This window comes from Bidens hawaiensis, unplaced genomic scaffold (assembly GCF_021521415.1).
Source record: "Bidens hawaiensis isolate Kalapana, Puna unplaced genomic scaffold, B.hawaiensis_p1.1 tig00008893_1, whole genome shotgun sequence".
Lineage (NCBI taxonomy): Eukaryota > Viridiplantae > Streptophyta > Magnoliopsida > Asterales > Asteraceae > Bidens > Bidens hawaiensis.
The window spans coordinates 179,428-203,401 of record NW_027491644.1 but is presented as its reverse complement, the minus strand read 5'-3'; the positions used below and the strand labels follow the sequence as shown (position 1 = coordinate 203,401).

The 23,974-nt window shown below is 35.9% G+C and overlaps 1 protein-coding gene and 1 pseudogene across 2 annotated transcripts; one reads left to right on the top strand and one right to left on the bottom strand.

Annotated features, from left to right (window-relative positions):
• Positions 1 to 8,829: 8,829 nt before the first annotated feature.
• Positions 8,830 to 15,349, top strand: LOC143530316 (uncharacterized). 2 transcript variants are annotated; one of them, XM_077025880.1, is made up of 15 exons: positions 8,830 to 8,994; positions 9,060 to 9,191; positions 11,087 to 11,203; positions 11,305 to 11,355; positions 11,523 to 11,612; positions 11,725 to 11,871; positions 11,963 to 12,073; positions 12,175 to 12,243; positions 12,384 to 12,962; positions 13,046 to 13,210; positions 13,298 to 13,451; positions 14,097 to 14,479; positions 14,584 to 14,718; positions 14,825 to 15,006; positions 15,105 to 15,349. In XM_077025880.1, the coding sequence occupies exons 1-15, from the start codon at positions 8,902 to 8,904 to the stop codon at positions 15,169 to 15,171; spliced, it is 2,475 nt and encodes an 824-aa protein (XP_076881995.1). In that variant the 5' UTR covers positions 8,830 to 8,901; the 3' UTR covers positions 15,172 to 15,349. The 2 variants fall into 2 exon arrangements, with proteins under 2 accessions (XP_076881995.1, XP_076881994.1); XM_077025879.1 differs by having other exon boundaries at positions 11,066 to 11,203.
• Positions 15,350 to 16,974: 1,625 nt separating this feature from the next.
• On the bottom strand, positions 16,975 to 22,592 carry LOC143530301 (pentatricopeptide repeat-containing protein At4g13650 pseudogene; annotated as a pseudogene).
• Positions 22,593 to 23,974: the final 1,382 nt, after the last annotated feature.

The following is a 23,974-nucleotide window of genomic DNA, read 5'->3' as shown; positions in this document are numbered from 1 at the left end:
TCAAAGGGTCTTGAAATTAAGATTCTTATACCAAGAGAAACAGAATAGAAAGGTTTTGATTGCAGGTCCTCTTCCATCCATCTTATAAATAATTGTGTAGCCTGAATAAGTACCTAACTTATGGTTGGAGAAAAAGGCCATTAAAGGAATATGTACCTTATTCATTATTCTATAATCTATAAAAGCCATTCAAACAAATCCATTCACAAAGCATCTTTTTTCTATGTAGTATCTAATTCCAGGTTTCTGATGCTCTAGTATTATTGTAAATAACCTAAATATAGAAAATTGAAATTGCTCAAAAGAAAAGGGATCAAATTTTACTCAATATTTTCAATGCATTACATTCCTAAACCATTTTATTAAAAATAACATATTGTAACTGGAATAATGTAGCTTTTGTAATCACCCACACACGATATGCTTTTAAAAATACTTGGGATAAAAGGTATATCGGGTCAACCTTACTTTACCCCGTGTTACCAACCGGCTTATATAGCCACTCACAAGTAAAAGTGATACATTTATAAGAAAAATAAAAATTAAATGACTAACTCACACATTCTGTAAGCCTACTATTAAATCTACACAAATGTTTACAATAGGGCTAGAACCCTCGACCATTTGAGAATGACACATTTACGACACATGATACTTCCAGGCTTCAAGCCCTTGGTGTGACATTTGTCAATTTCGGGTTATTTTATACTTGTATTCTTAATGTAAACCCGACTCGTTTTGTATCCCGAACCTTTCGATATTATCAAAATGATGAATTTTATGTTACATATTTGTTTTATAGTTGTCGAATCTAAAAAAAACACCCTTTTCGGTTCTTAAAATGCCTCGAAAACACTCAAAACGAACTCCAGGGACAAAAACTACCAACATAGAGACTTGAAAGACCCATTTGTAGTTTGTGCTTTCTTGGGTCTATAACCAACCCATTTTCATGTAACACCCTTTATGAAAGATCCATTCAACTTACCCTATATATACGCACCCATCTTCTTCATTTGTGCTTGCTCATTTCCTCATTTCTCTCTCAAATTCTTGAATTCTAAGGTTGTTCTTCATAGTTTGACTCTCAAGGTCAAACTAAGCTAATCTTTCATTTTAACTAATTTCTCGATACTTAAAGCTTGATGTTACAACATATACAACATCTATATAATATACACTCCTTGTTTACCTTCGGTCTTTCATTTCTCCAGTCTCGGGCGGTTGAAATGTCGGGCTAGTAAGGCAAGGTTACATGGAGGACTTTGTAGTCCTTGTTTATATATTTAACAAATCTAACCATATAACTTGTTATACTTGCTTAACTTCTGCATATTTTAGTTTATTGTTCATATTTGTCAAGTTCCATGGTGTTGGTATATGGTGACTAGCCTCGGTTTCATCCCGAGTTGAGAACCGAACCAAAAACCGAACTTTCGTTTAAAAGCTTTATTGTTAACTTTTTGAATGTAAAACTTAAGTATTATTATTTATAAGTTATTTTACAAGTTCCATGGTAATTGGGTATGTGGTAACCATCCTCGGTCTTATTCCGAGTCAAGGACCGAACCAAAAAATCGAACTAAACCGAGTTCACTCACTTAAGACACACAAGTGTGTTTTTAGCCACCAAAAACTCATATTTTTCTTCAAGATTATATTTTAAAACAATTTTAGTTCATTTCTAAACATACTTGGCATGTCGGTAACCAACTTGATCTTATAACAAGTTCGGACCGATAAAGTCGTATACTCACTTAACGAACGTTAAGGTTCTTCACAATAGAACTACATACTTGGTTAAGTCTATTTTGATTTTATTGAGTTATCTCATAACATTTATTATTTTGGGAAGTTAACTTTGAGTTTGGTCAATTATCAAGTATCGAACCGACAAACCCGAACACTCGTTTAAACCTCATTTTGGTATTCTTATAACCAAGGGTTTTGCAATATTGCATTTTAACCCACATTATTACTTAACATAGGTTGAGTAAAAAAAACTAATGAATAGAATATCGAGACCCGGTTTCGAATAAACTTATTTTACAAAACTCTTTTCTTTAATTTCTCAAATATTTACATTTTAAACCCTAAACTTTATTTATTTACTTTATTTGTCATGTATTTTATTTTAAACCCTTCCAAGACTACCTACTAAAACAAGACCCGTTTAATATAGGTCTTGCTCGTTAAACCGATCTCTCTGATTATTCACGACACTATCTTTCAAGTTACTTGTTAATGTGAGTACTTTCTCATCCCCCGTTTTCCATCTTTTCATTTTGGGGGTGGCATTGCATACTTATTCAAATTCAAATGATTTATACTTGAGTCTTAAACCACAACACTTATTGTATATGTTTACTTAAATAAATGCTCGATTTGGTGTTATATGCTTTACATGGTTATGTGCAAATTCTTGAATGCTAAGGCGGGTAGCCTCTTGAATGCTAAGGCAGGTAGCCTCATCAAAGTATGATCATACGTTAATTCCGAGTATATATGGTATCCCCATATAGAAAGGTGTCGTCAATGTATGCTTATTGACGATTTCATTATTGTCGTCAATGTATTCTTATTGACTGTTCGTCAATGTATTTTTATTGACAGTTTTATTATCTAAATTGTTGCTATTATTTATTGTTTTCATATACTAGTTGTGGATTTCATACTATATACTTATTGTCCAAAACTATGAAAATTGCTCACCAACCTTTGTGTTGACAAACTCTATTTTATGCAATGTTACAGGTTTGATGTTAGTTTGATTGGATTACTTGAAGAAACTTATCATCTTGGCTTTAGGATATTAGAAAATGAAAGAACAAGTTATTTGTTTATCTATCTATTTGGCATTTTGTATAAACAATTGTTGTGTTATTTATGATGATATGGATTTAAATGAGTTGTTTAAATATTGTCACTTTATGGTGTCGTTGTGCAATGAACAATCATGTCGTGCCTCGACGTTTTCGCCTTCATTGATCGGGATGTGACACTTGGCTATATGTGTCAAATGAAACTTAATGGAAGAAAGAATACTAATTTTGGATCAAGCTACATGAAACAAAAAAGAACCAGTTAAACCAGAGAATTTGGATATATTATAATAGTTTCGGTAGCTATATTTGAACAAAAGTTAGGCCTTGATGCTCGTGATGAAAATGATGTCTACTTCAGGTAAAGAACAATTTGAGCCGGATGGGCTTAGCTGATAATGATAATGTTGAGTCAATTATACTGCATGGCTAGATATTTAGATAAAAGTTGTAGGGACATGGTTGAAGAAATCATGCCTAGGCTTCAATTACTCAACGAGTAATCCCCCAGTACTCCCCAGCCTGCCTAGGTTGAGTGCTTTGCGAGTCATCTTTGGGTACTCGCAACTCCTCAGTCGATCAAGTTGACAACGCCTAATGACTTATGCAGCCATGGTAGACTACTTAGAAATAATTGTTGTCATATGCTAGACATATTATCACGTAAGTGAATAAATTCTAGAACAAATTGACACGTATCCCTACTAAACAAGGCTTTGGCTCATTCATATTTGTCACAAGGTCAACAGGTTACGTGTGTATATGTAAGAGTAACCCCTTGCTTCCAAAATCATGTTCAATGCATAATTTTTTTTTCTCCTCAACCATGTTTACAACATCTAACGTAGCTGGCCTCATTGACGAATAAATGTATTCAACATAATTACTACTTTAACGTTAGCTTCCACTTCTTGTTGGTTATCCACTCCAATATAATGTAGAAAGTTGTTATATGATCTAACTGTTTCCCAGGGCCGTCTCCGAGAATACAAAAAAAAAAAGAGTGAGCCTGGGACATGAAAAATAAAAGGCCCTAGAATATGAACTTAAAAACTCTTACATAATTTAGACAATTGTGATAACAAATGATACAAAACCAAAGTTTTTTTTTTTGCTAAATAATGTAACTAAAAGACTTGAACAAATCGTGATGGTCTTCTAGCATTTTTGGAACCGAAGCCCTCAACTAACTATTTGTAATATATGGTCTCTAAAACGTCATTCTCAACATATACATTTTTTTTCGTTAGAATTTTGAGGTTGTTATTGGAAAAAAACATATGTATCATCACATTCTTCTCGATTTGTGTCTTTCGTAATTCTTTTTCTATTTTCCTCTATTTACGTTTTTTACTACAAGGTAAGTGTTTAAATTTGGGAGGTATAATATAAAAAAATAGAAATAACATACAAACCGATTCGATGATTCATAACATAAACTGATTCATATAATAGATAATTAACTTATTTATTGATATTATTCAATAATCAATACAAAACCAATAGACAATACTAAGTTATACTAACTAATTGGTATAACTAATTAATAAAAATTCAGAATTTAATACTAAAAATCTAAGAGTCTAAATTCTAAAACAATAAAAGTGGAGACGGGGATTCGGAGACAGAGTCGGACCTTGGCTACAACGAACAGAAGGCCATCGACGACGTGCGTAGTGTTTGCGTTAACTTGAAGTTTCTGATTGTCTTCTACAGGTGAGTAGTTTATTGTTATTATTATTTAATTTCTTTAAATATAAAATTTGTGAATTACCAATACCTAACGAGAGGTGGACAACAAAACCGGTTCCTGGAACCGGTTCGGTGGAACCGAACCGGAACCGAACCGGTTCCTACCTGTTTTTCGTAGGAACCGGTTCGGTTCCGTTTCAACCCGACGATCCGGGACCGGTTTGACATTTTTGGAGGTGGACCGGGTAGGAACCGGAACCGAACCGGAACCGGTTTTGGAACCGGTTCGACCGGAACCGGTTCTAGCCGTTGGAGTAGTTCTAGCCGTTGGGAAACGGTTTTATGGCCGTTTTTTGACCGTTGGGGTCAAAAATGGCCGTTTTTTGGCTCCCCAAACACCTCACTACTAGTATAAATAGGTATTTGGTGTAATGAGTTCATCACAACACTCAAAACGCAAACCCGAACGCAAAAAAATACAAAAAAACGCTATTACAACGTTCTGAGTTCTCTAATCTCTTGTTTTCTCTTCTTCTATATTCATATTTGTTGTTATGGCTGCCTCACAATCATCGGTTGGTCAAGGTTCCACCGCCGGACCAAGTTTCGTTCGTATTGTACCTCATAATCGTAATCAAGAGATTTGGTGCAATTGGGATTTGGTTGAATTGAGTGACCATTCATTGAAGGCTCGGTGCAAGTTTTGTGGATTTATTTAAACCCACTTTCGAATTCAAATTTGAAGAAACACATCGAAAGACCGTATTGCAGGGCGTTGAAACAGAACGTCGAGTCGCAACAAACGCAAATGGATAGTGAAGGCGGAATATTTACATACCAAATTGATCGAGTTCAAGATCGTATGGCGAAGTTTGTGATTCAAGAAGCTTTGCCGTTTAGCCACTTCGACAACCCTCGCTTAACCGCCATGATTCGAGATACGCTTCAACCACAATACACTCACGTAAGTCGTCATACTCTTAAACGTTATTGTTTAAAATTGTGGAAGAAGGCCAAAGAGGTACTAATTGCATATTTTGAAAATATAAATACGGGAATAAACTTAACTAGTGATGTGTGGTCGGCTCCACATGGTCTACCCGAATCTTATCTTTGTGTCACCGCTCATTGGGTAGACCCGTCATCGTGGGAAATGATGAAACGCACCATTGCTTTCAAACTCTTTGAGTATCCACATACGGGAGATAATTTGTTTGAAATTTTAGATTATGTTATAAAAACTTATAAACTAGAAAATAAAATATTTTCAATTGCATTTGATAACGCGTCGAATAATACATCGGCGGTTGATAAATTAAAATTAAAATATACGCCGATTTGCAATGGTGTATTTTTTCACTCAAGGTGTGTTGCACATATCATTAATTTAATCGTGCAAGACGGACTTGCTTCGGATGAGGTTACATCGGTTATAAACGATTTTAGAGTAATGCTACATGAAGTTTTTAAGAAAAGTAAAAAAAGACAAATGGATTATAGAAAATTTTGTAAAGATACGGGAAGAAAAGCTTTGGGAGCTAATTGGGATGTACCTCATCGATGGAATTCCACTTGCATAATGTTTCAAAGTGCTTTGAAACAAAGAGAAACTTTACAAATGTTTCATTCTAGTCTTGCCGAGAATGATTTGGCAATCCCCTTTTCAAATGAGAAATGGGAAATTATCAATGACTTATCGACTTTTCTTGAAGTTTTTAAAACATCAACTACGAAACTATCGGGAACGTATTATCCGACAAGTCCCTTGGTTCTTTCGGAGTTATTTTTAATCGTTAACAATCTTAAAGAATTTGAAAATAAAAGTCCAATGTTTTCAAACATCATATTACCAATGAAGTTTAAATTAAAAAAAATACTTTCTTGAATTGCCACCGATTTTTACTTGCGCCGCCGCTTTAAACCCAATGTTAAATGTTACGGGGGTTGAATGTGTGATAGACGAAATTTTTTCAGCCTTAGATATGCATGAAGTTGACCCAAACTTTTCAACAGAGGCACAAAATGATTTTACCTTGAATTTTAAATTTATGTATGACTTTTATATAAATAAATATGGGTCAAACATACACATGCCTACGCCGGGGGGGTCTTCATCAAGTTCAAGTGCTACTAGAGTACGAGACCCCATGATTAGCCTTATGAACACCGTTCGCAACGTAACGGCTAAAAAACAAAGGGGTAACACCCCTTCAAGCGAACTAGGAAGGTATAGTGCATATGATTTCTCTACCGGTTTATCCGAAGAGGAATATGGCACTTTTGATGTTTTGGCTTGGTGGAAGGTAAAGGAAACCGAGTTTCCGATTCTTGCCACCATGGCCCGTGATTTACTAACCGCCCAAGCTTCTACGGTAGCTTCGGAATCTGCTTTTTCTCTTAGTGGCAGGGTAATATCGGTGAGAAGAACAAGACTGAATTCGGAGTCGGTGGAGATGTGCATTTGCTTGAAGGATCACTTGGACTCAATCGATCGTGTTCAACACATAACCACTCTAGAAGACGAAACACCACTTGATGTTCGAGTGCACGACGAACAAGAAGGCGTTTCTACAAGTAATTCTGATGAATAAGTCGCCACTCAATAATTACGACGAACAAGAAGGCTTTTCTAGAAATAATATGTCACAACTTTATATTTATAAGTTTAATGTTTTGTTAGTTTGTTTTTGAATATTTTAAAACATGTAACCTTTTTTTTTTGAACTTCTTAAAGTAAATAAAATGAATTTTATGTTAATTGTTTTTTTTATTTAACATGTTATACAAATACGAATCGTATAACACCGCTCTTGATTATAATTCAGCATTTGACTTGCGTAAGCCAAAAGACTATAATACATAGCAAACTCAACAAATGTAACACGATACAGATTTAAGTTCACCATTACACGATACACGATACAGACTAATCAATTCAAACACGCTGACACTCATAGCATTAAGTTCAATATGTTGTTTACCATTGCTCTGTGGGTGAACAACAAAAGTAGCATGAGCCTCTTCAGAAATCAGAAGAACACAAATCATCACCTACACAAGCAGCGGAAACGAAAAACGAAAAAAAAAAATAATATTTTACACTGTAACCGGTTGGAATCGGTTACAGTGTAAGAACCGGTTTAGGAACCGGTCAGAACCGGTTCCACCGGTTCCGGGTCCGAGGGTTGGGGAACCGGTTCGGTTCCCAACCGGTTCCCCAACCGGTTCGACCATGGAACCGGTTTAAACAGTGATGTTGACTAATGGAACCGGTTTTGAACCGGTTCCGGTTCCTTTGACCAACCCGATTTGATCACCTATACCTAACCGTCAATATGCTTGGTAATTGTGACTTGTGAGCCTTTTATGAAATGGGTCAAAAACTATATTATCCATATACAAAAACTTTAAAGTCCATGGGCCCATTAGGGGGAGTGGGCCTGGGGCTTGAGCCCTCCCCCATAGCCGGGCCTGTTGTTTCCAATAGACAAGCGTGCATAATCGCTTCATTATACGAGTATGAATAAATCCATTTAGAGTAACATAACCGGCCATGAAAACTTGAACCATACCTATTCTAGACAACAAATCAGGCATTAGGGTTTCTTTTATGGGTTTTGTTGCGAACAATTAACAACGGCAAAAAATAGTAATTTTTAATGGATTTAACAGATTTGTTATCGTCCCAATAAAAATACAAACGTGTTATCCGTAAATAGGCCTGTAAACGAACACGAACAAAACACTCGCTCATTTAACTTTAAATGAACATGAACACAAACACTTAATCGAATGAATATTTGTGTTCATATTTGTTTGTTTAAAAAATGAACATGCTCGTGTTTATTTATGTCCGTTTGTTATAAATCTAAACGGACAAAAATGAACATAACTCAACAAAGATAAAAAAACTATATATGAACGAACGTCAACGAACACAAGCAAACATGGACATAAATGAACGCCCTTAAATGAACAATTATAAAACCAGTGAGTAGATGACTCATCCAGATAATATGGTAATTATTTTCTGTTAATATGTAAACAAACATAAATTAACAAACGTAAAAGTATGATCACAAACCTAAATGAACGAACGACACACGAGTTCATGTTCGTAAATAAACGAGCTTTCTGTCAGTTTTTTTTAAGAAAAAAAAAGACTAAAATTATGAATACCAGAAGGAGCATTTCTGTAATAACAGACATACTTTTCATTTTTTCTCTCACAAAAATGCGCATATCCCCTTTTCTTCATTCATCTTCTTCACTGAGACCAATCGAACCCTAGAATTGCTTAAAATCAGTCTGTTAGCTCATTAACCTATTGGATGCTAATTCTCCACAATTCGAATAATAATAATAATTCAATAGATTGAATCTAAGGATGGGAGCCAGTAGAAAGCTTCAAGGCGAGATCGATCGAGTGTTGAAGAAAGTGCAAGAAGGCGTTGATGTTTTCGACAGCATATGGAACAAGGTACTCCATTGATTAGGTTATTATTGGTGTAAGTAATCTGTACGTAACGGAGGTTTTGGTTTTAGGTTTACGATACGGATAATGCGAATCAGAAGGAGAAGTTTGAGGCGGATTTGAAGAAGGAGATTAAGAAGCTGCAGAGGTATAGAGATCAGATTAAGACATGGATTCAGTCCAGTGAAATCAAGGATAAAAAGGTCCTTTTCTTTTCTCTTACCTTAATTGATACAACAATAGTATTATTATTATTATTATTATTATTAGATGTCTTGTTTAGCTTCAGGATATTCGATTTAATGTTGCAGGCATACTTTTTTAGATTGCTCAAATTGTCTTTGTCTATATACCTTAAGAGTATTAGATGTACTGCTACAGATTATATTAACCAGACTTGTTTAGATGGCTCAAATTGTGTTTGCATTGACAATAACTTATTATCTTATTCTGGTGCATACTTTATTTTTCATTGTTTTTTTCGTATATTCATAGTTATCAAAGGCGCTAGGCGCACTCAAGCATAGTTGTCAATAGCTAGAATAGCGCATTTCATAGCATACAGGTCTTTTCCCGCTATTTATGTTTTGCGCCTTAATAGCGTGATATGGCGATAATTAGGTTTTATTTTTTATTACAAGTATAAAAAAACCTGACTTTTAGGCATTAAAGTCGATTAAACAGCACCAAACTCAACCGGTTCCACCATAAAAACTCGATTTTGTGAATGACACCCCAATTTTTTTAAAACAAAAATTTTCTAACACCTTATCGCTAAACATCAAATAGCGCCTGCTATTTCATCACAATCGCTTGGTAGCGTATAGGTGGGTCATTGCTATTGACCCCTATTCGCTATTGACAACTATGCTCAAGGGGCATAGGCCTCGCCTAGGTCCTAGGCGCAAGTCACAAAAAAAAGTGAAGGCCTAAGAAAAAACACGCACTTAAATAAAAAAGTAAAATATATTATGTATTAGAAATTAATAATATTCTCCATATAAAATAAATAAAAGCTATTATATAACATTTAATATCATGTTAGAATTAAAAGTTCTAAAAGCAGCAAGATTCAAATGTTATTCCAAAACTTGAATAACAAAATGTTCAAAGTAAAGCACTAGAAGTTCAAAAAGTAATAAATTGTAAAGGTTCAGAATTCAGATGATCATTGTTCTTGATCCATCAGTACCAATAGAGGTGTTGTCAACTTCAAGAAGCGAGGGCCTAGGAACTAGGACATATACTGGGCCTCAATTGGAAAAGGGGCCTAGGCGCATGAAGCGAGGGCTTTTAATAACTATATTTAGTTCTACGGATTCTATTAAGCAGACTTGTTTAGATAGATCATATTGTGTTTGTGTATATAGCTTGAGGATATTAGATGTAATCCTAGTTATCAAATGCGTTAGGCGCACTCAAGGCGCAAGGTGCAAAAAAAGAGAGGGCCTGAGGAAAAATAAGCGCACTTAAATAAAACAATTAAAAGTATATTATCATTATGAAAAATAATACCTTTAAAAAAAACAAAAGCTATTATATAACATTTAATATCATCTAATTAGTACCAAAAGTTCTAAAATAGTCAAGATTCAATTGTAATTCCAAAACTTGAATAACAAAAATAATTCAATATAATGCCTTTGACTTCTCAAAGATGTAAGCTTCAATAGCACCCGGTGCATTTCTTTTGCTCCTAATGTTCTTCGCATAGACAATGCCGAAGCGCTCGCCTAGGAACTAGAAGCGCATTTATTGAGCCTCGCCTGAAAAATGGGCCTAGACGCAAGAAGCGAGGGCTTTTAATAACTATGGATGTAATGTTACAGATTATATTAACCAGACTTGTTTTGATAGCTCAATTTGTGTTTGCATTAACAATAACTAATTATCTGATTCTGGTGCATGCATTATTTTTCATTGTTTTTTGTATTTGCACTTATATTTTCTGTCAATGTAGGCACTGTCCCAAGTTAATTCTGGTTTGAAATTCTATTTGAAAGTTAGATTCTTACATTGTGTTTCGGTTGCTTCCTTATTGACATAAGGTTCTTGTTTCTTATATGTGTTGACGTAGGTTAGTGCCTCTTATGAGCAGGCTTTAATGGATGCACGCAAGCTTATTGAGCGTGAAATGGAACGGTTTAAGATTTGTGAAAAGGAGACAAAGACAAAAGCCTTTTCCAAGGAAGGCCTGGGACAGCAACCTAAAACAGTATGTGTTGTAATTTGATACTTTTTTATTTTGATAAATGTGATTGGGTTTAGGGTTTAAATTCAGTATATCGAAGTTTCTTTGTTGGTTATCTTTTTTAGGATCCAAAGGAGAAAGCCAAGTCAGACACTAGAGACTGGTTGAACAATACGGTATGACACTATTCATCTGATCTAAAAGCCTGTCATTTTTGTGGCTTGAGTTTCGCCTTGGTTCTTTTATCGTTAAGTTACTAAATCTTACGTGATTGTATTGCCAGTTGGAAGACTCGAATCTTGTTATTTAGACACTATTTATAAATTTACTTGTACCTGCTTAGGTGTCTGAGCTGGAATCTCAAATTGATAGCTTTGAAGCTGAGATGGAGGGGCTGTCCGTTAAGAAAGGAAAGGCAAAACCTCCTAGACTGGTAAACTGTTGAATCATAGATTCAGTTTATTTAAATATCACCTTGTAATAGACTCCGTATGTTATAAGTTTACCTTACAGTTCATAATTTATTGTATATATTTGCTTTGTAGACGCATTTAGAATCATCAATTACTCGGCACAAGGCTCATATAATGAAGCTAGAGTTAATATTGAGGCTGCTAGATAATGACGAATTGAGTCCTGAGCAAGTCAATGACGTGAAGGAATTCATTGATGATTATGTGGAAAGAAATCAGGTTTTCTTAATCTATCTTTCTTGTGTTGTTTTGAAAGGAGTTTGTTGTGAATGCCACTTTATGGATGCTAATTTAAGTACTTTTTTTGCAGGAGGATTTTGATGAATTTGAGGATGTTGATATGCTATACAACTCCTTATCGTTGGACATGGTAGATGCACTAGAAGATCTGGTTTCCATTGTGCCACCTAGCCTTGTTAAGGTATATAATTTCTGATGTTGAAAACTTCACTTACTGAATGTAACTTTTATTTCATCATTATGAATTTAGTGGTCATTATTAGTTTGATTTGTTTTTGACAGGGTGTTGGTGCTACTGGTGCTGCTCTAAGTATGAAAAATGTCGTGTCTTCACCTTCTGTTCAGTCATCGGTATGCTGAGAAACTATTTTGCCAACAATATTACCCTTGTTGATTTTATAAAATTTTAAGGCATCACCTTTTGAGAAAAATATGCAAATATAAACCAAAATAGAGCACACTGGTTGTTAATTACTTGTTCACTTCAACAGGTGGTTGCTTCTGTTCAAGATCAAGTAGAGGAAACCGTGTCTCAAGACAACAGTTCAGATCATGGGCCAAAGACACCAGCTCCAAAAACCAGTGCAATCATGTCTTCTTCTCCAACACCAGCTGGCAGTCATGCAACCACCCCTGTTGCTGTTGCTGCTTCTTCAATCCTTCCAGGTCAAAGTCCTGTCAGGGGTATTTTAGACAATACACCCTCCGCCGTTCCTTCTTCACCTGTAAACAAGGAAGAAGAAGTTGGTGGATTTCCTGGTCGTAAAGCATCTCCAGCTTTCAATCTTGGTAGAGGTGGTTTGACCCCCCAACCTTCAGTTACTACCAGTAGTAATATTCCCACCAACATTGTTTCTCCTTCAGTTTCTGAGAGAGTTGGTGGCATGGTGCACGGGTCACCAGTTTCATCTTTGAGTAACAGAATGATGATGTCACAAGGTGGAGCTAAAACCAGTGATGGCGGTGATAATGGCAGTGGCGGTGATGCTAGCGGTATGACACCCAGAGTCTACTCACCTTCTGGATTACAATGGAGGCCCGGTAGTCCTTTTCAAAATCAGCATGACGGGGTACGTAGGTTTTAAAAATTTGTTATTATTATCGTTCTACAAAGGATAATGAATCGTTTTGACATTTGTTGTTTGTTTGACAGGCACGTGCTAGACCCGAAATTGCACCAGATCAGAGAGAGAAGTTTTTGCAGCGGTTTCAACAAGTGCAGCAACAAACTCAGAATAATAATACTCTTCTTAACATGCCTCCTATTTCTGGAAACCATAAGCAATTCCCAGGACAGCAGAGTCCTCTTTTGCAACAGGTGAGTCTTTATGCATTTAGATAGTTGCAAACTTTGTTTAAATACAATTCTTTGTTTGATTAAGATACACTCGAATATTATTTGCAGATCAATTCTCAAAGTTCAACAGTGTTGCCCCAAGGTGGATTAAGTGGAGCATTGTCAGCAGGTTCTAACAATGTTACATCTGCACAACAACCAAGTTTGATTCATTTGCAGGCTGGTCAACAAACGTTTATGCCTGCAGGATCTAAAGATGCTGGTATGTAGTCATAACTAAATATACACAGATTCACCTTTGACATACGCGCATCTAGGCCTGCAAATGAACCTAACGTTCAGTGTACCGTTTGACGGGAAGTTTGTTTATGCCCGTTTAATTAATAAATGAACGGACATGAACAAGTTTTTTTGTCCATTTTGTTAAATGAATGAACATGAACACGTTTCCCATATGTCCCATTCATTATTTTATGTTCGTGAACACTCATTCATTTGTGTCCGCTTATCTTCGTTCATTTATGTTCGTTAATTTACAGTTGTTTTAAGTTTGTTTTTATACATATTCATTAAGTTTTTTAGGCCCATTACAATTTTGTTTAGTTTCAATAATTTTTTAGGTCATTATGTGCTCGTGTTTACTTATCATTGATATACACTCTGAATTATGTCTGTCTATGTTCGTAAACTGTTCGTTTATACTATTAACAAACAAACATAAACGAACAAACTCATTTTTCTAATGAATGAACTCGAACAAGAAAACTATGTTTGTTTAATTGTTTGTGTTTGATCGTTTGTTCTGGTAAAGTTAAATGAACGAACACGAACATGCTTTGTTTGTGCTTGTTTAATTTGTTTGTAAGCCTATGCACATCCTTTTGATAACAATATACACTTGAAGCAGAAATTGGCAATGCAAAGACTGATGACATGGAGCAACAGCAAAGCCTGGTTGATGACTCAGCTGCTGATCCTGCTCAAACTGCTGAACTTAACAAGAATGCTGCTAGTGAGGAAGATACAAAGGCGTCATATGCATTAGATTCAAAGGTGTCTGATGTTGACCTCTCACCTGGTCAGCCTTTACAACCGAACCAATCTGGCACCCTTGGTGTTATTGGTAGAAGAAGCCTTTCTGACCTTGGTGCAGTTGGAGACAACCTTGGTGGCTTAGCTGTCAACTTAGGTGGTACTCATGATCAGCAATACAATCTACAGATGCTTGAAGCTGCCTTCTACAAACTTCCCCAACCACGAGACTCTGAAAGAGCCAAGAGTTACACTGCAGTATGAAACTTTCTCATATTATTATTCCTTACCATATCCCATACGCATAATTTTTTTGAAGTACATTTTAAGTAAATGAATTTGATTTTCATTTTCATTTTCAGAGACACCCTGCTGTGACCCCTCAAAGCTATCCTCAAGTACAAGCTCCAATTGTGAATAATCCCGCCTTTTGGGATCGTCTTGGATCTGATAATATTGGAACCGATACCTTATTTTTTGCATTCTACTATCAGCAGGTATTTTTTATATATTTTGTATATTCTGTAACTTATAAATGTGCTTCTTGTTAAAAATCATTGTTAGAGTGTATAGACATGTTCTAAAGTGTGTCATTTCATGCAGAACACTTATCAACAGTATTTAGCTGCAAAAGAGTTAAAGAAGCAATCATGGAGGTACCATAAAAAGTACAACACTTGGTTTCAACGACATGAGGAACCGAAATTTGCAACCGATGATTTTGAACAGGGAACGTATGTGTACTTCGATTTTCATATTGGCAATGATGAGATGCAAAATGGATGGTACGATGGCTCATTTTTTAAAAAAAATTTTATATTATTATTATTTAAATGATATAATTTGCACACATTCGTGACATTCTGTTGCCAATTTCTGGCAGGTGTCAGAGAATCAAGACGGATTTCAAGTTTGAGTACAACTTTCTGGAAGACGAGCTGATTGTGTAATTATAGAAGAATTCAATGACATGGCGGCTAATGCAAATCCTTGGTCATTTAGATTCCAGATGGTGTGGTCTTATTCTGCAATTAATTATCATTTGCTTTTGGTTTGAAGTTGTGTATCATGCTGCTAATGATGACGCCATAAATTCTGTCCCTGTTTTTATAGGTAAACTTTGAGTTTGTATATGCTGTTATGCTTTACTGTCATGATTGAAGATTTTACTCTAATTAGGTGACATAAATCATATGATATGATTAACAAATGTTTTTGTTTGGATGAGGTCACTCTTGTAATTTTTATTTTTAATGGCTTAAAATATCATAGGTGTGATTGTGTATAGATACTCTCTTTTTTCACCCAAGTTTTATGTCTATAATATTATAAAAGATTTAATTATTTACTCAACAGATAAATACAATAATAATTTCTTTTGCTGTCTATCCTAAAATCCACTTGTCACTTTGTGGAACTCGAATTTACAGCAATTTAGTAGGGTAAAACCAAGACCAAAGAGGCGACAGGCTGTTAAAATAATGAGGTTTGATTTTTTATTAATTGAAAGTTTAAAATAATAAAACTTACCTCGAAACGTTGCTCCAAACGGCTTTGTTTTTTATAATTGGAACTTTAAAACACCTAAATTAAAACACCATTTTGTTGTTTGGAGCATCGTTTTAAGGTAAGTTTTACATCAACTCGTATCATTCTTCCGACCAACTTGTATCATTCTTCTGACCAAAAGTCGTTTGAAATTTGAGAAAAGCAATTAAATATCGGGAAAAGTGAATATGGTGCTGTCATGCGTCTAAGCTTAGACGTAAAACCTTTTAAAACTACGTCGTTTTGATTAAAACCCTAAATGATAAAACTAAAAGGTTGGTTTTTTCATTCTATGTGTTCTTCTGAAATCTTTTGAATTTTTATAATAGTTCCTGTAAAAAGAACCGGAACTAGATAGATTTGTAAAAGAAAATGAGCGATCAATCACAAAAAAACAATAATCATAATAATAATAACCTTCTATGTCGCATAAAAGTTTCTAACACACGTTGAAAGAATGTATGGTAAGCTACTTTATTATTATTATTATTATTTTTTTCTGTTTTTTTTTTTTTTTTTTTTTTGTTTATATGCATAATGCATTTCAAATAACTTAACATGTAACTAAGAAAATCAAAAAGCAACAAATGAATGGTAAACTATAGTAGTAACAGATTAAATCTATACGTCAAGACAAGCAAGAATATATTAAACACGCTTTCTTAAAAAAAGTCTATACGCCAAGACAATGTTGAGGCAAGACTACACTCTCTTGAAGTACACAAATAGTGTTTTTAAAATAAAAAGATTACCTATTTTTATTATCTTACTCAATTACTATATTCGAAATAAATATGAAACGAAAAATAAATGTGTATAATTGATTGATACATTACAAATAAACTTGGGAAAAAAAAAGGACATAATAATAAAGCAGACGGGACCCACAAAACCTACGGGTACGGCCCTTAGACAAGGGCTTCTCCTTGTCTAAACCGAACCCCCAGCGCTGCCCTTGTGGCGTGTGCTGCCACCTCGGCCGAGCACTCTCCAACAGATGCGTTGGAGATAGCTTAACAGAGACTAAATTGCACTTGCAGCATGATACCATTTAACTTTGAAACTTGAATGTTGTTGATATTTACTAAAATGTTGATGCACCTTCACTGGCCAATTTGAGGTTGATAAATATTATCATCTTGCCTCTGGCACATAACTCAAATAACAATATGACCATAAAATAACAACTTTTAAGTTCACCAAAATCACCAATGATCTTTGCATGAACAAACCCCCCTCCAAAATGATGAAACCGATACGAGTCTCTAACAATAATCTCCCTCTCACAAACCTTCGACACATACTTCATCCAACTATGACAATCATTACACACACGAAGATTCTTCATCACACGCAATGGAATCTTATTCGACAAACTCAAAAGTCCAAACGAAATCGCTAGTTTCTCACTATGTATACAACTACTCGGGTCCTTTTGTTCTTGCTCCAAATCATTCAAAAGACTGTAACGGTCCTGCACATACCCCATTTCAGCAGCCCGTTTATTAATAACATCCAAATATTCATAAATTTCATCCGCTCGTGGATGAAGACGATCACCAACATAAAACGCATGAACTGTGTTTTTAATCTCAACCCAGCTTCGACCCGGAACCTTCTTTACGCCTCTATCTTTCATCAACTTTCGTGTTCGGTTTCTATCGTCCCATTTTCCATTAATCGCGTACATATTCGATAATAAAACATAAGTAGCTGAATCTTCGGGTTCTAACTCAAGAAGACGTTTTGCTGAAATCTCACCAATTTCTTTATTTTTATGAACCGTACACGCGCTCAAAAGTGTCCGCCACACCATCGAGTCGGGCTCGATCGGCATTGACTCGATAAAGTCAAGTGCACGGGTCAAAAGCCCGGCCCGACCCAGAATGTCTACAACACACGCATAATGTTCGGCACGTGGGACTAGCCCATAATCTTGGCTCATGGATTTAAAATACTCAAGCCCTTTGTCTACCAACCGTACGTGGCTACACGTGGTTAAAACACCCACGAAAGTCACATAGTTTGGTGTAAACCCGACCCGTTTCATTTCTTCAAAAAGCTTTATAGCTTCATCACCACACCCGTGCTGTGAATAACCTGTTATCATCGCGTTCCAAGAAATCTCATTTTTATCATTCATTTCAAGAAACTCGCTTTTTGCATCATCAAGACTCCCACATTTTGAATACAAAGTTATCAAAACATTAGACGCTTCGGGTTCCAAATTATAGCCCGTTTTTATCATTCTTCCATGGATTTGTTTACCTTGTGTAACGTTTGTTGTATTTGCAGATGCACTAACCGCGGACCCGTATGTAAACATATTCACTTCGACACCAAAACTAACCATTCTCGAGAATACTTTCAGTGATTCCTCATAATTCCCGCTTTGTGCAAAACCCGACACCAACGCATTCCATGAAACATTATCTTTCAAATGAATCTTTTCAAATGCTAAATATGCTTCGGTTATTAAACCACATCGAGCATAAAGACAAACTAGTGCGTTCCCAATAGAAAGATCGGATGAACATCCGCAAACAACCGCTTGGGCATGAATTTGATGGCCTTGATTAACCGCTTGAATCCCCGCACACGCGCTTATAGCACTTGAAAACCCAATATTATCCGATTGGATTCCTTGATGTAGCATTTCATGAAATGTTTTAAGAGCTTCATTAAACATATCATGTTGAGCATATCCTGCTATCATAGATGTCCAAGAAACAACATCTTTCTCGTTAAGACGGTTTAGAATCTTCTGTGCAGTGTACAAGTCTCCATGCTTGGAGTACATGTCGATAAGCACGCTGCAAACGTACACATTTAACTGAAAGTCCGTCTTAACAACATGAGAATGAATCTGCTCACCAATATCTATAGCACCGACTGCAGTACATGTTCTTAGAATACTAGGATACGTGTACTGATTCGGTCTCAACCCGTGAATCTGCATTTGTGAGAAAATATTCAAAGATTCATCAAGATCCCCTAACTGTCCATAAGCCACCAACATCACATTCCATAAAACCACATTTTCCTTTTCAGTTGTAATAAAGAAATCATGCGCGGTTTTCACATCCGAACATTTCACATAAAGATCAAGTAAAGATCCTTCTATTATTATATCTGCACACATTCCCGCCTTTATCGCGTAAAAATGTAATTGTAATCCTTTAATAAACGCCCCGGTTGATGCACACGCGCTTAACAAACTAGCAACCGTGACAGAATCCGGTTTTAACATATCAGACTGCATATGTTCATATAACTGTAAAGCTTTCTCATTTAACCCTTGTTGAGCAAGACCCGAGATAAGTGTGTTGTACGATACCCCATCCCGATTATTCATTTTACTAAATATTTGTTCAGCACAGAGTAACGCGCCACAACGAGAGTACAACGTGACAAGAGCATTGCACGCAAAGGTTTCACATGTAAAACCCCATTTATGAATTAAGGCATGCAACTGTTCTCCTAGGTTAAAAGACAAAATCTTTGTGCAAGAACTTATGACACTCGAGAACACATAAGGTGTCGGTAAAATACCCGATTCGTGCATTTTGGTAAATAACAAAATGCTTTCTTCTTCATGTCCATTTTGGGATAATCCAGATATCATAGCAACCCAAGTGACATTATCTCTCATAGTCAGGCCTTGAAACACGTGTCGTGCAGTCTCTATATACCCCTTTTTCGAATACAAATCAATCAACGGGTTGCATACAATATAGTTAGTACCAAAACCGTGACGAATGATCTTGGTATGAATCTGCTTTAGATTCTGATGGTCAATACTATCTGCACTAAATGCCCGTAACACGCTTGCAAATGTAACTTCATCGGGGTTAATATCGTCCATCAACATTTTCGAAAACAGGCCCAATACCATACCCGGTGACCTCTTTTTGATCAAGCCCGATATTAAGTTATTCCAGAAAGATAAATCTCGGTCAGGCATTTCATCGAGCACCTGGCATGCATAACTCAAATCACCCTGTGCAACATAAACCTCGGCAAGCCTACTGCAAATTACGTTATCCGTGTCGAAACCCGATTTCAAGATCCTCCCCTGAAGCTTCTTGGCGTGTATGAGAGACCCAGAATTTAGGTAGCCGTCTAAGAGCCAACAGTAGGTCTGATGATTAGCATGAATTTGGGTAAACCCTTTTGACTTCTTGTGACTGTTGGGACTCAATTCATCTTCTTCAATGGCAGCAGCTAATCTTAATCCACTCAATTTCCTGCAAAGATTCTGCAATTGGGGTGTTCAAGAATGAACCACGTAATAATATCATCGGCCTTGTATAGCAAAACAAAACGGAGTCACGAATATGGTTTCGTAGACTTCACCGACTAAGATATAAACCCATTTCTTTTCTCATGCAATCTTTCTAACAAAATATATATTTATTGTTTTGAAGACGGAATACTTTCAAAAATGAATCCGGATCCACAGAAAATGATAATTTATATGTTACTAATCAACACTGAGATTATTCTATTCTCTATTACAGAATCTTTGAAGGAAAATCTGGTATTGAATGTTAGTCGATGTAATAAAAAAGATTTGGGAGTTTATTGGAGATAACACAATTCCACCAGATGTTATCATATACATTCGTTTAGCGGGTTTTGAAGGTATTGGCGATTGCGGTTGTAGGTCAATTATTAGTACCGCTTTTGTTGTATTGAATGTTAGTCGATGTAATAAAAACACACACCTTTTACCTTTTATTCGGTGAAGCAACGATAACTCTACAAAACATATAAGTTTTGTGGGGTTTGCCGGTCAATGGTGCCACAATTACCGGTGTTAATTGCAAGTTCTCGCGAAAGCAAATGGTTAGTATGTGTGAACAACTTTTGGGTTTTACGTCTGAAACAAGAGATATACTTGGGTGTAAGCCAAGTTGACTACGTATCTTAAGCAAAATAAAAACCAATTTTCGTGAAAATCAAACCGAGGAACAATATATACAGCGCACGAGGTCGTACATATTGCATTTGTTTGGTTCTACCCTTTATGCTGATACCGCGAACAACTTGGTACACTTGTATTTTTTAAATCATTTAGGTGCTTTAAATGCACGCGGCCAGTTAAGTTGGGGGAGTGTAGTGTTAGCATGTTTATACAAAAACCTTTACAAAATATCATCTAATTTAGCTGCAGAGATTTCTGGTCCTACGTTCCTGTTGCAATATGGGCATGGGAGAAGATACGTTGCATGGCTCCAACAATTTATTATGAGGTCCATTTCACCAAACTGTACGGTGCTAGGCAGGCCCCCTATACCTTGGGAGGGAAGCCGTGAATATTGAGTGGTGGTATCTGTGTTTATTAAAATAATTTGCAGCGGAATATTTCATCAGGACCGTAGTTAAGAAAAACAATGAGAGTTATAAAAACACCATAATTCTTATTTCATAAACTGGGATAAAAACCTATTTTTATACACGCATAGATTTTATAGGGATAAATCCTAATTTACAAAACACGTTTCTTTATTCTTGTGACAAGCCACTTATTTAACCTGGAAGCCCGCATGCATCATTCCTTTGTCTCTAACAAGTCACTTGAAACATGTTTAAAAATATTTTATTAGCAGAAAATACTGTTGAGCACATTCATTTATAAATGACACATTTTACAGTTACAGCATTAAGATGTTTTTATATCTGCCTGCTTACAAATTACCAAAAGGTACTTGTCACTCGATCGTATCTGTGACTGTATTCATATTACTTATTGGCTAACACTTGTTCAATAAGTAATGCGTAATAGCCCAGTAAGCAAGCCTTGTATACAAAACCCCACAATACCAGTATTAACCATCTCGTAAATTTACAAAAACTTAATCACTGTAATGTAGTTTAAATCATTTGAAAATATATTTCAAAATATTTGGACTATCTGTCATACGTTTAATGGGTTTAGAAAGCATCATGACAGTATTGGAAAATCAGTTGTCTCACGCAAATGTGAGTTGTGCAAAAATTCGAATGTCTCACCTTGAAAGTTTACAAGCCTCCTAATAATAAGCACCTAGGTTAAGTACAATCATAATGATAATCATGAGACATGAAACTTTACACGATTGCACAATGTCTTACCTTGTTCAGGTAGAGCTTTTGGATTCGTGTATACAAGTTCCTTTCAATCGGAGAGGTACCGTTACAACTACTCGGGTATAATACCAATCTTATATAAGAAACACAAGAGAGAAAATATGAAATTTTGGACGATTTGTGAAGTCCAGAATCCTAACCTGTTTATGCTTGAAATTGGAAATCTTCGCGTCGCGCGAATGGATGTAGGGTTGTCGAGTCGGCCCTAGCTATGCCACGTGTTAGGTAGCGTGTCATCGTTGCGTGACTTCCACGTCGCGTCGCGCGAAGAATATCTTCGAGTCGCGCGAAGGACAAAAGACTTTTTGGGTAACTACTACTAGTTCGCATAGCGCGAAGAATCTTAACCTCACGCCTTCGCGTCGCGCGAAGGAACAAAAATACTAAGGTGGACCTTAAGCGGCTCGCGGCGATACGAGTGTGCGCCATCAAAGCGCCACATTGCGCCCATCGCACTTCGCCCGTGGGCGTCCGCGTCGGGTGCTTCGCACCCTCCGCTAGGACTACTGGGTGCGATTTGGCACATAAGAATAATATGTGAGCTCTCTTCCTTATAAAGAGCTTACAAGTTTTGTAATCTAGCGATGTGAGACAAGAATTATGAATCCTATTTACACCATGGTAGAAGCCTTTCATTTTCTTTCCTCCACCAATGTGGAATGGAAATTTTTACTTCCTTTACCTTCTCCATTCTTCCTTTGTTTTATCTCTTCTCTTTTCCCTCTTATTTCTTCACTTCTTCTTTTGATTATTTTATTTCTATTTTAATTATTCTTGTGGTTTGTTATAAAGCCCCAGGCCCACTTCCCTTTAAGGGCCCATGGAATTAAATTTTGTTTTTGTATATATATTTATTTTAAGCCCATTTGTATTAAGAGACCCATTTCTTTGAAATAATAATAACAATTAACAAAATTAAAATAGGCGAAGGGTTTGATTGTGAACGACGTACATGTTCCGACTGCCGACCATCGAACTTCCCACCGGCGATTTGAGACCTTCTGTTTGGTTGGCTTCAGCGACCAGAGACCTTCTGACCTTCATTCCTTCTTCATCCAGTGTTATTGATTTGTTGTTCTGCTTGAGTGTTCGCCTTTTACTCGTTAGGTCTTCATCAAGGAAAAACAATTGCGAGGTGAGCTAGTGAGAACCTGATGTTATAACTTATTAGTTACTTTAATTTCTTGTTTTTTATTGTTAATTTTCATTTAAGTTTTTATGTTAAATAATTTAATATTTGTTAACTTTTATGAGTTTATCGGTTGGACAATTGATTATTGATAGTTAATTAGTTATGCTAATATTTGGTTTTTAAATATTATGCCTCCTAAATCTAAACACTTATCAGGTAGTCAAAAAAGAAAAAAAAAAGAAAAATAGAAGAACAGTTGTTAAATACACCAATTAAGAAGAATGCGAAGATACATACGTTTTTCCAAAAGCAACCTCAAAGTTCTAATGTTAAAGAAAAAGATGTACATGTCGATGAATATCTTGAAGATGCACATGTTAATGAAGATAATCATGGTAATATTGAAGGGCAAGAAGTTAATGTCAATGTGAACAGAGACGCTCATGATAATGTTAGTGGTAATACTAATTAATGTGAATGAAGATGATGCTGATACTAGTGTGGAAGAGGAGGAAGTCAATGCTAATTTGGATAACGATGATGCTAACGTCAATCCTAAAATTGATATTTTTTATCCTACAACTTGGGATGGACTTAATCCTAACTTGATTAATGTTTTGGTAAAGAAAGGTCCAATACGAGATTTGACTATTAAAAAGGGCCCCGCGGATAAATTTGGAAGATACTCTTCTTCAAGTTTGTATACTAAGACTCTATCAAATAGAGAGACTTGTGATAGAACATGGTTAGTGTATTCAAAAATGGTTAACAAACTATTTTGCTTTTGTTTTAAGATATTTAGACAAGGTCCCCCGAAAGATTCGTTGGATAGTGATGGTTATGGGGACTGGAAGCGTGTTAGTGATATCTTACTTGTGCTTTAGATTTGATTGAATGAAGGTGGACGAAGCATTGGGTTTCGATAATTAGCAGACCTCAAA

Bases quoted from the DNA above. Each gene is read 5' to 3' on its own strand.
- LOC143530316 (XM_077025879.1), top strand. From the start codon at position 8,902: ATGGGAGCCAGTAGAAAGCTTCAAGGCGAGATCGATCGAGTGTTGAAG. The intron at 11,872-11,962 runs GTTTTCTTAATC...CTTTTTTTGCAG, and splicing joins ATTATGTGGAAAGAAATCAG to GAGGATTTTGATGAATTTGA. The intron at 12,963-13,045 runs GTACGTAGGTTT...TTTGTTTGACAG, and splicing joins TTCAAAATCAGCATGACGGG to GCACGTGCTAGACCCGAAAT.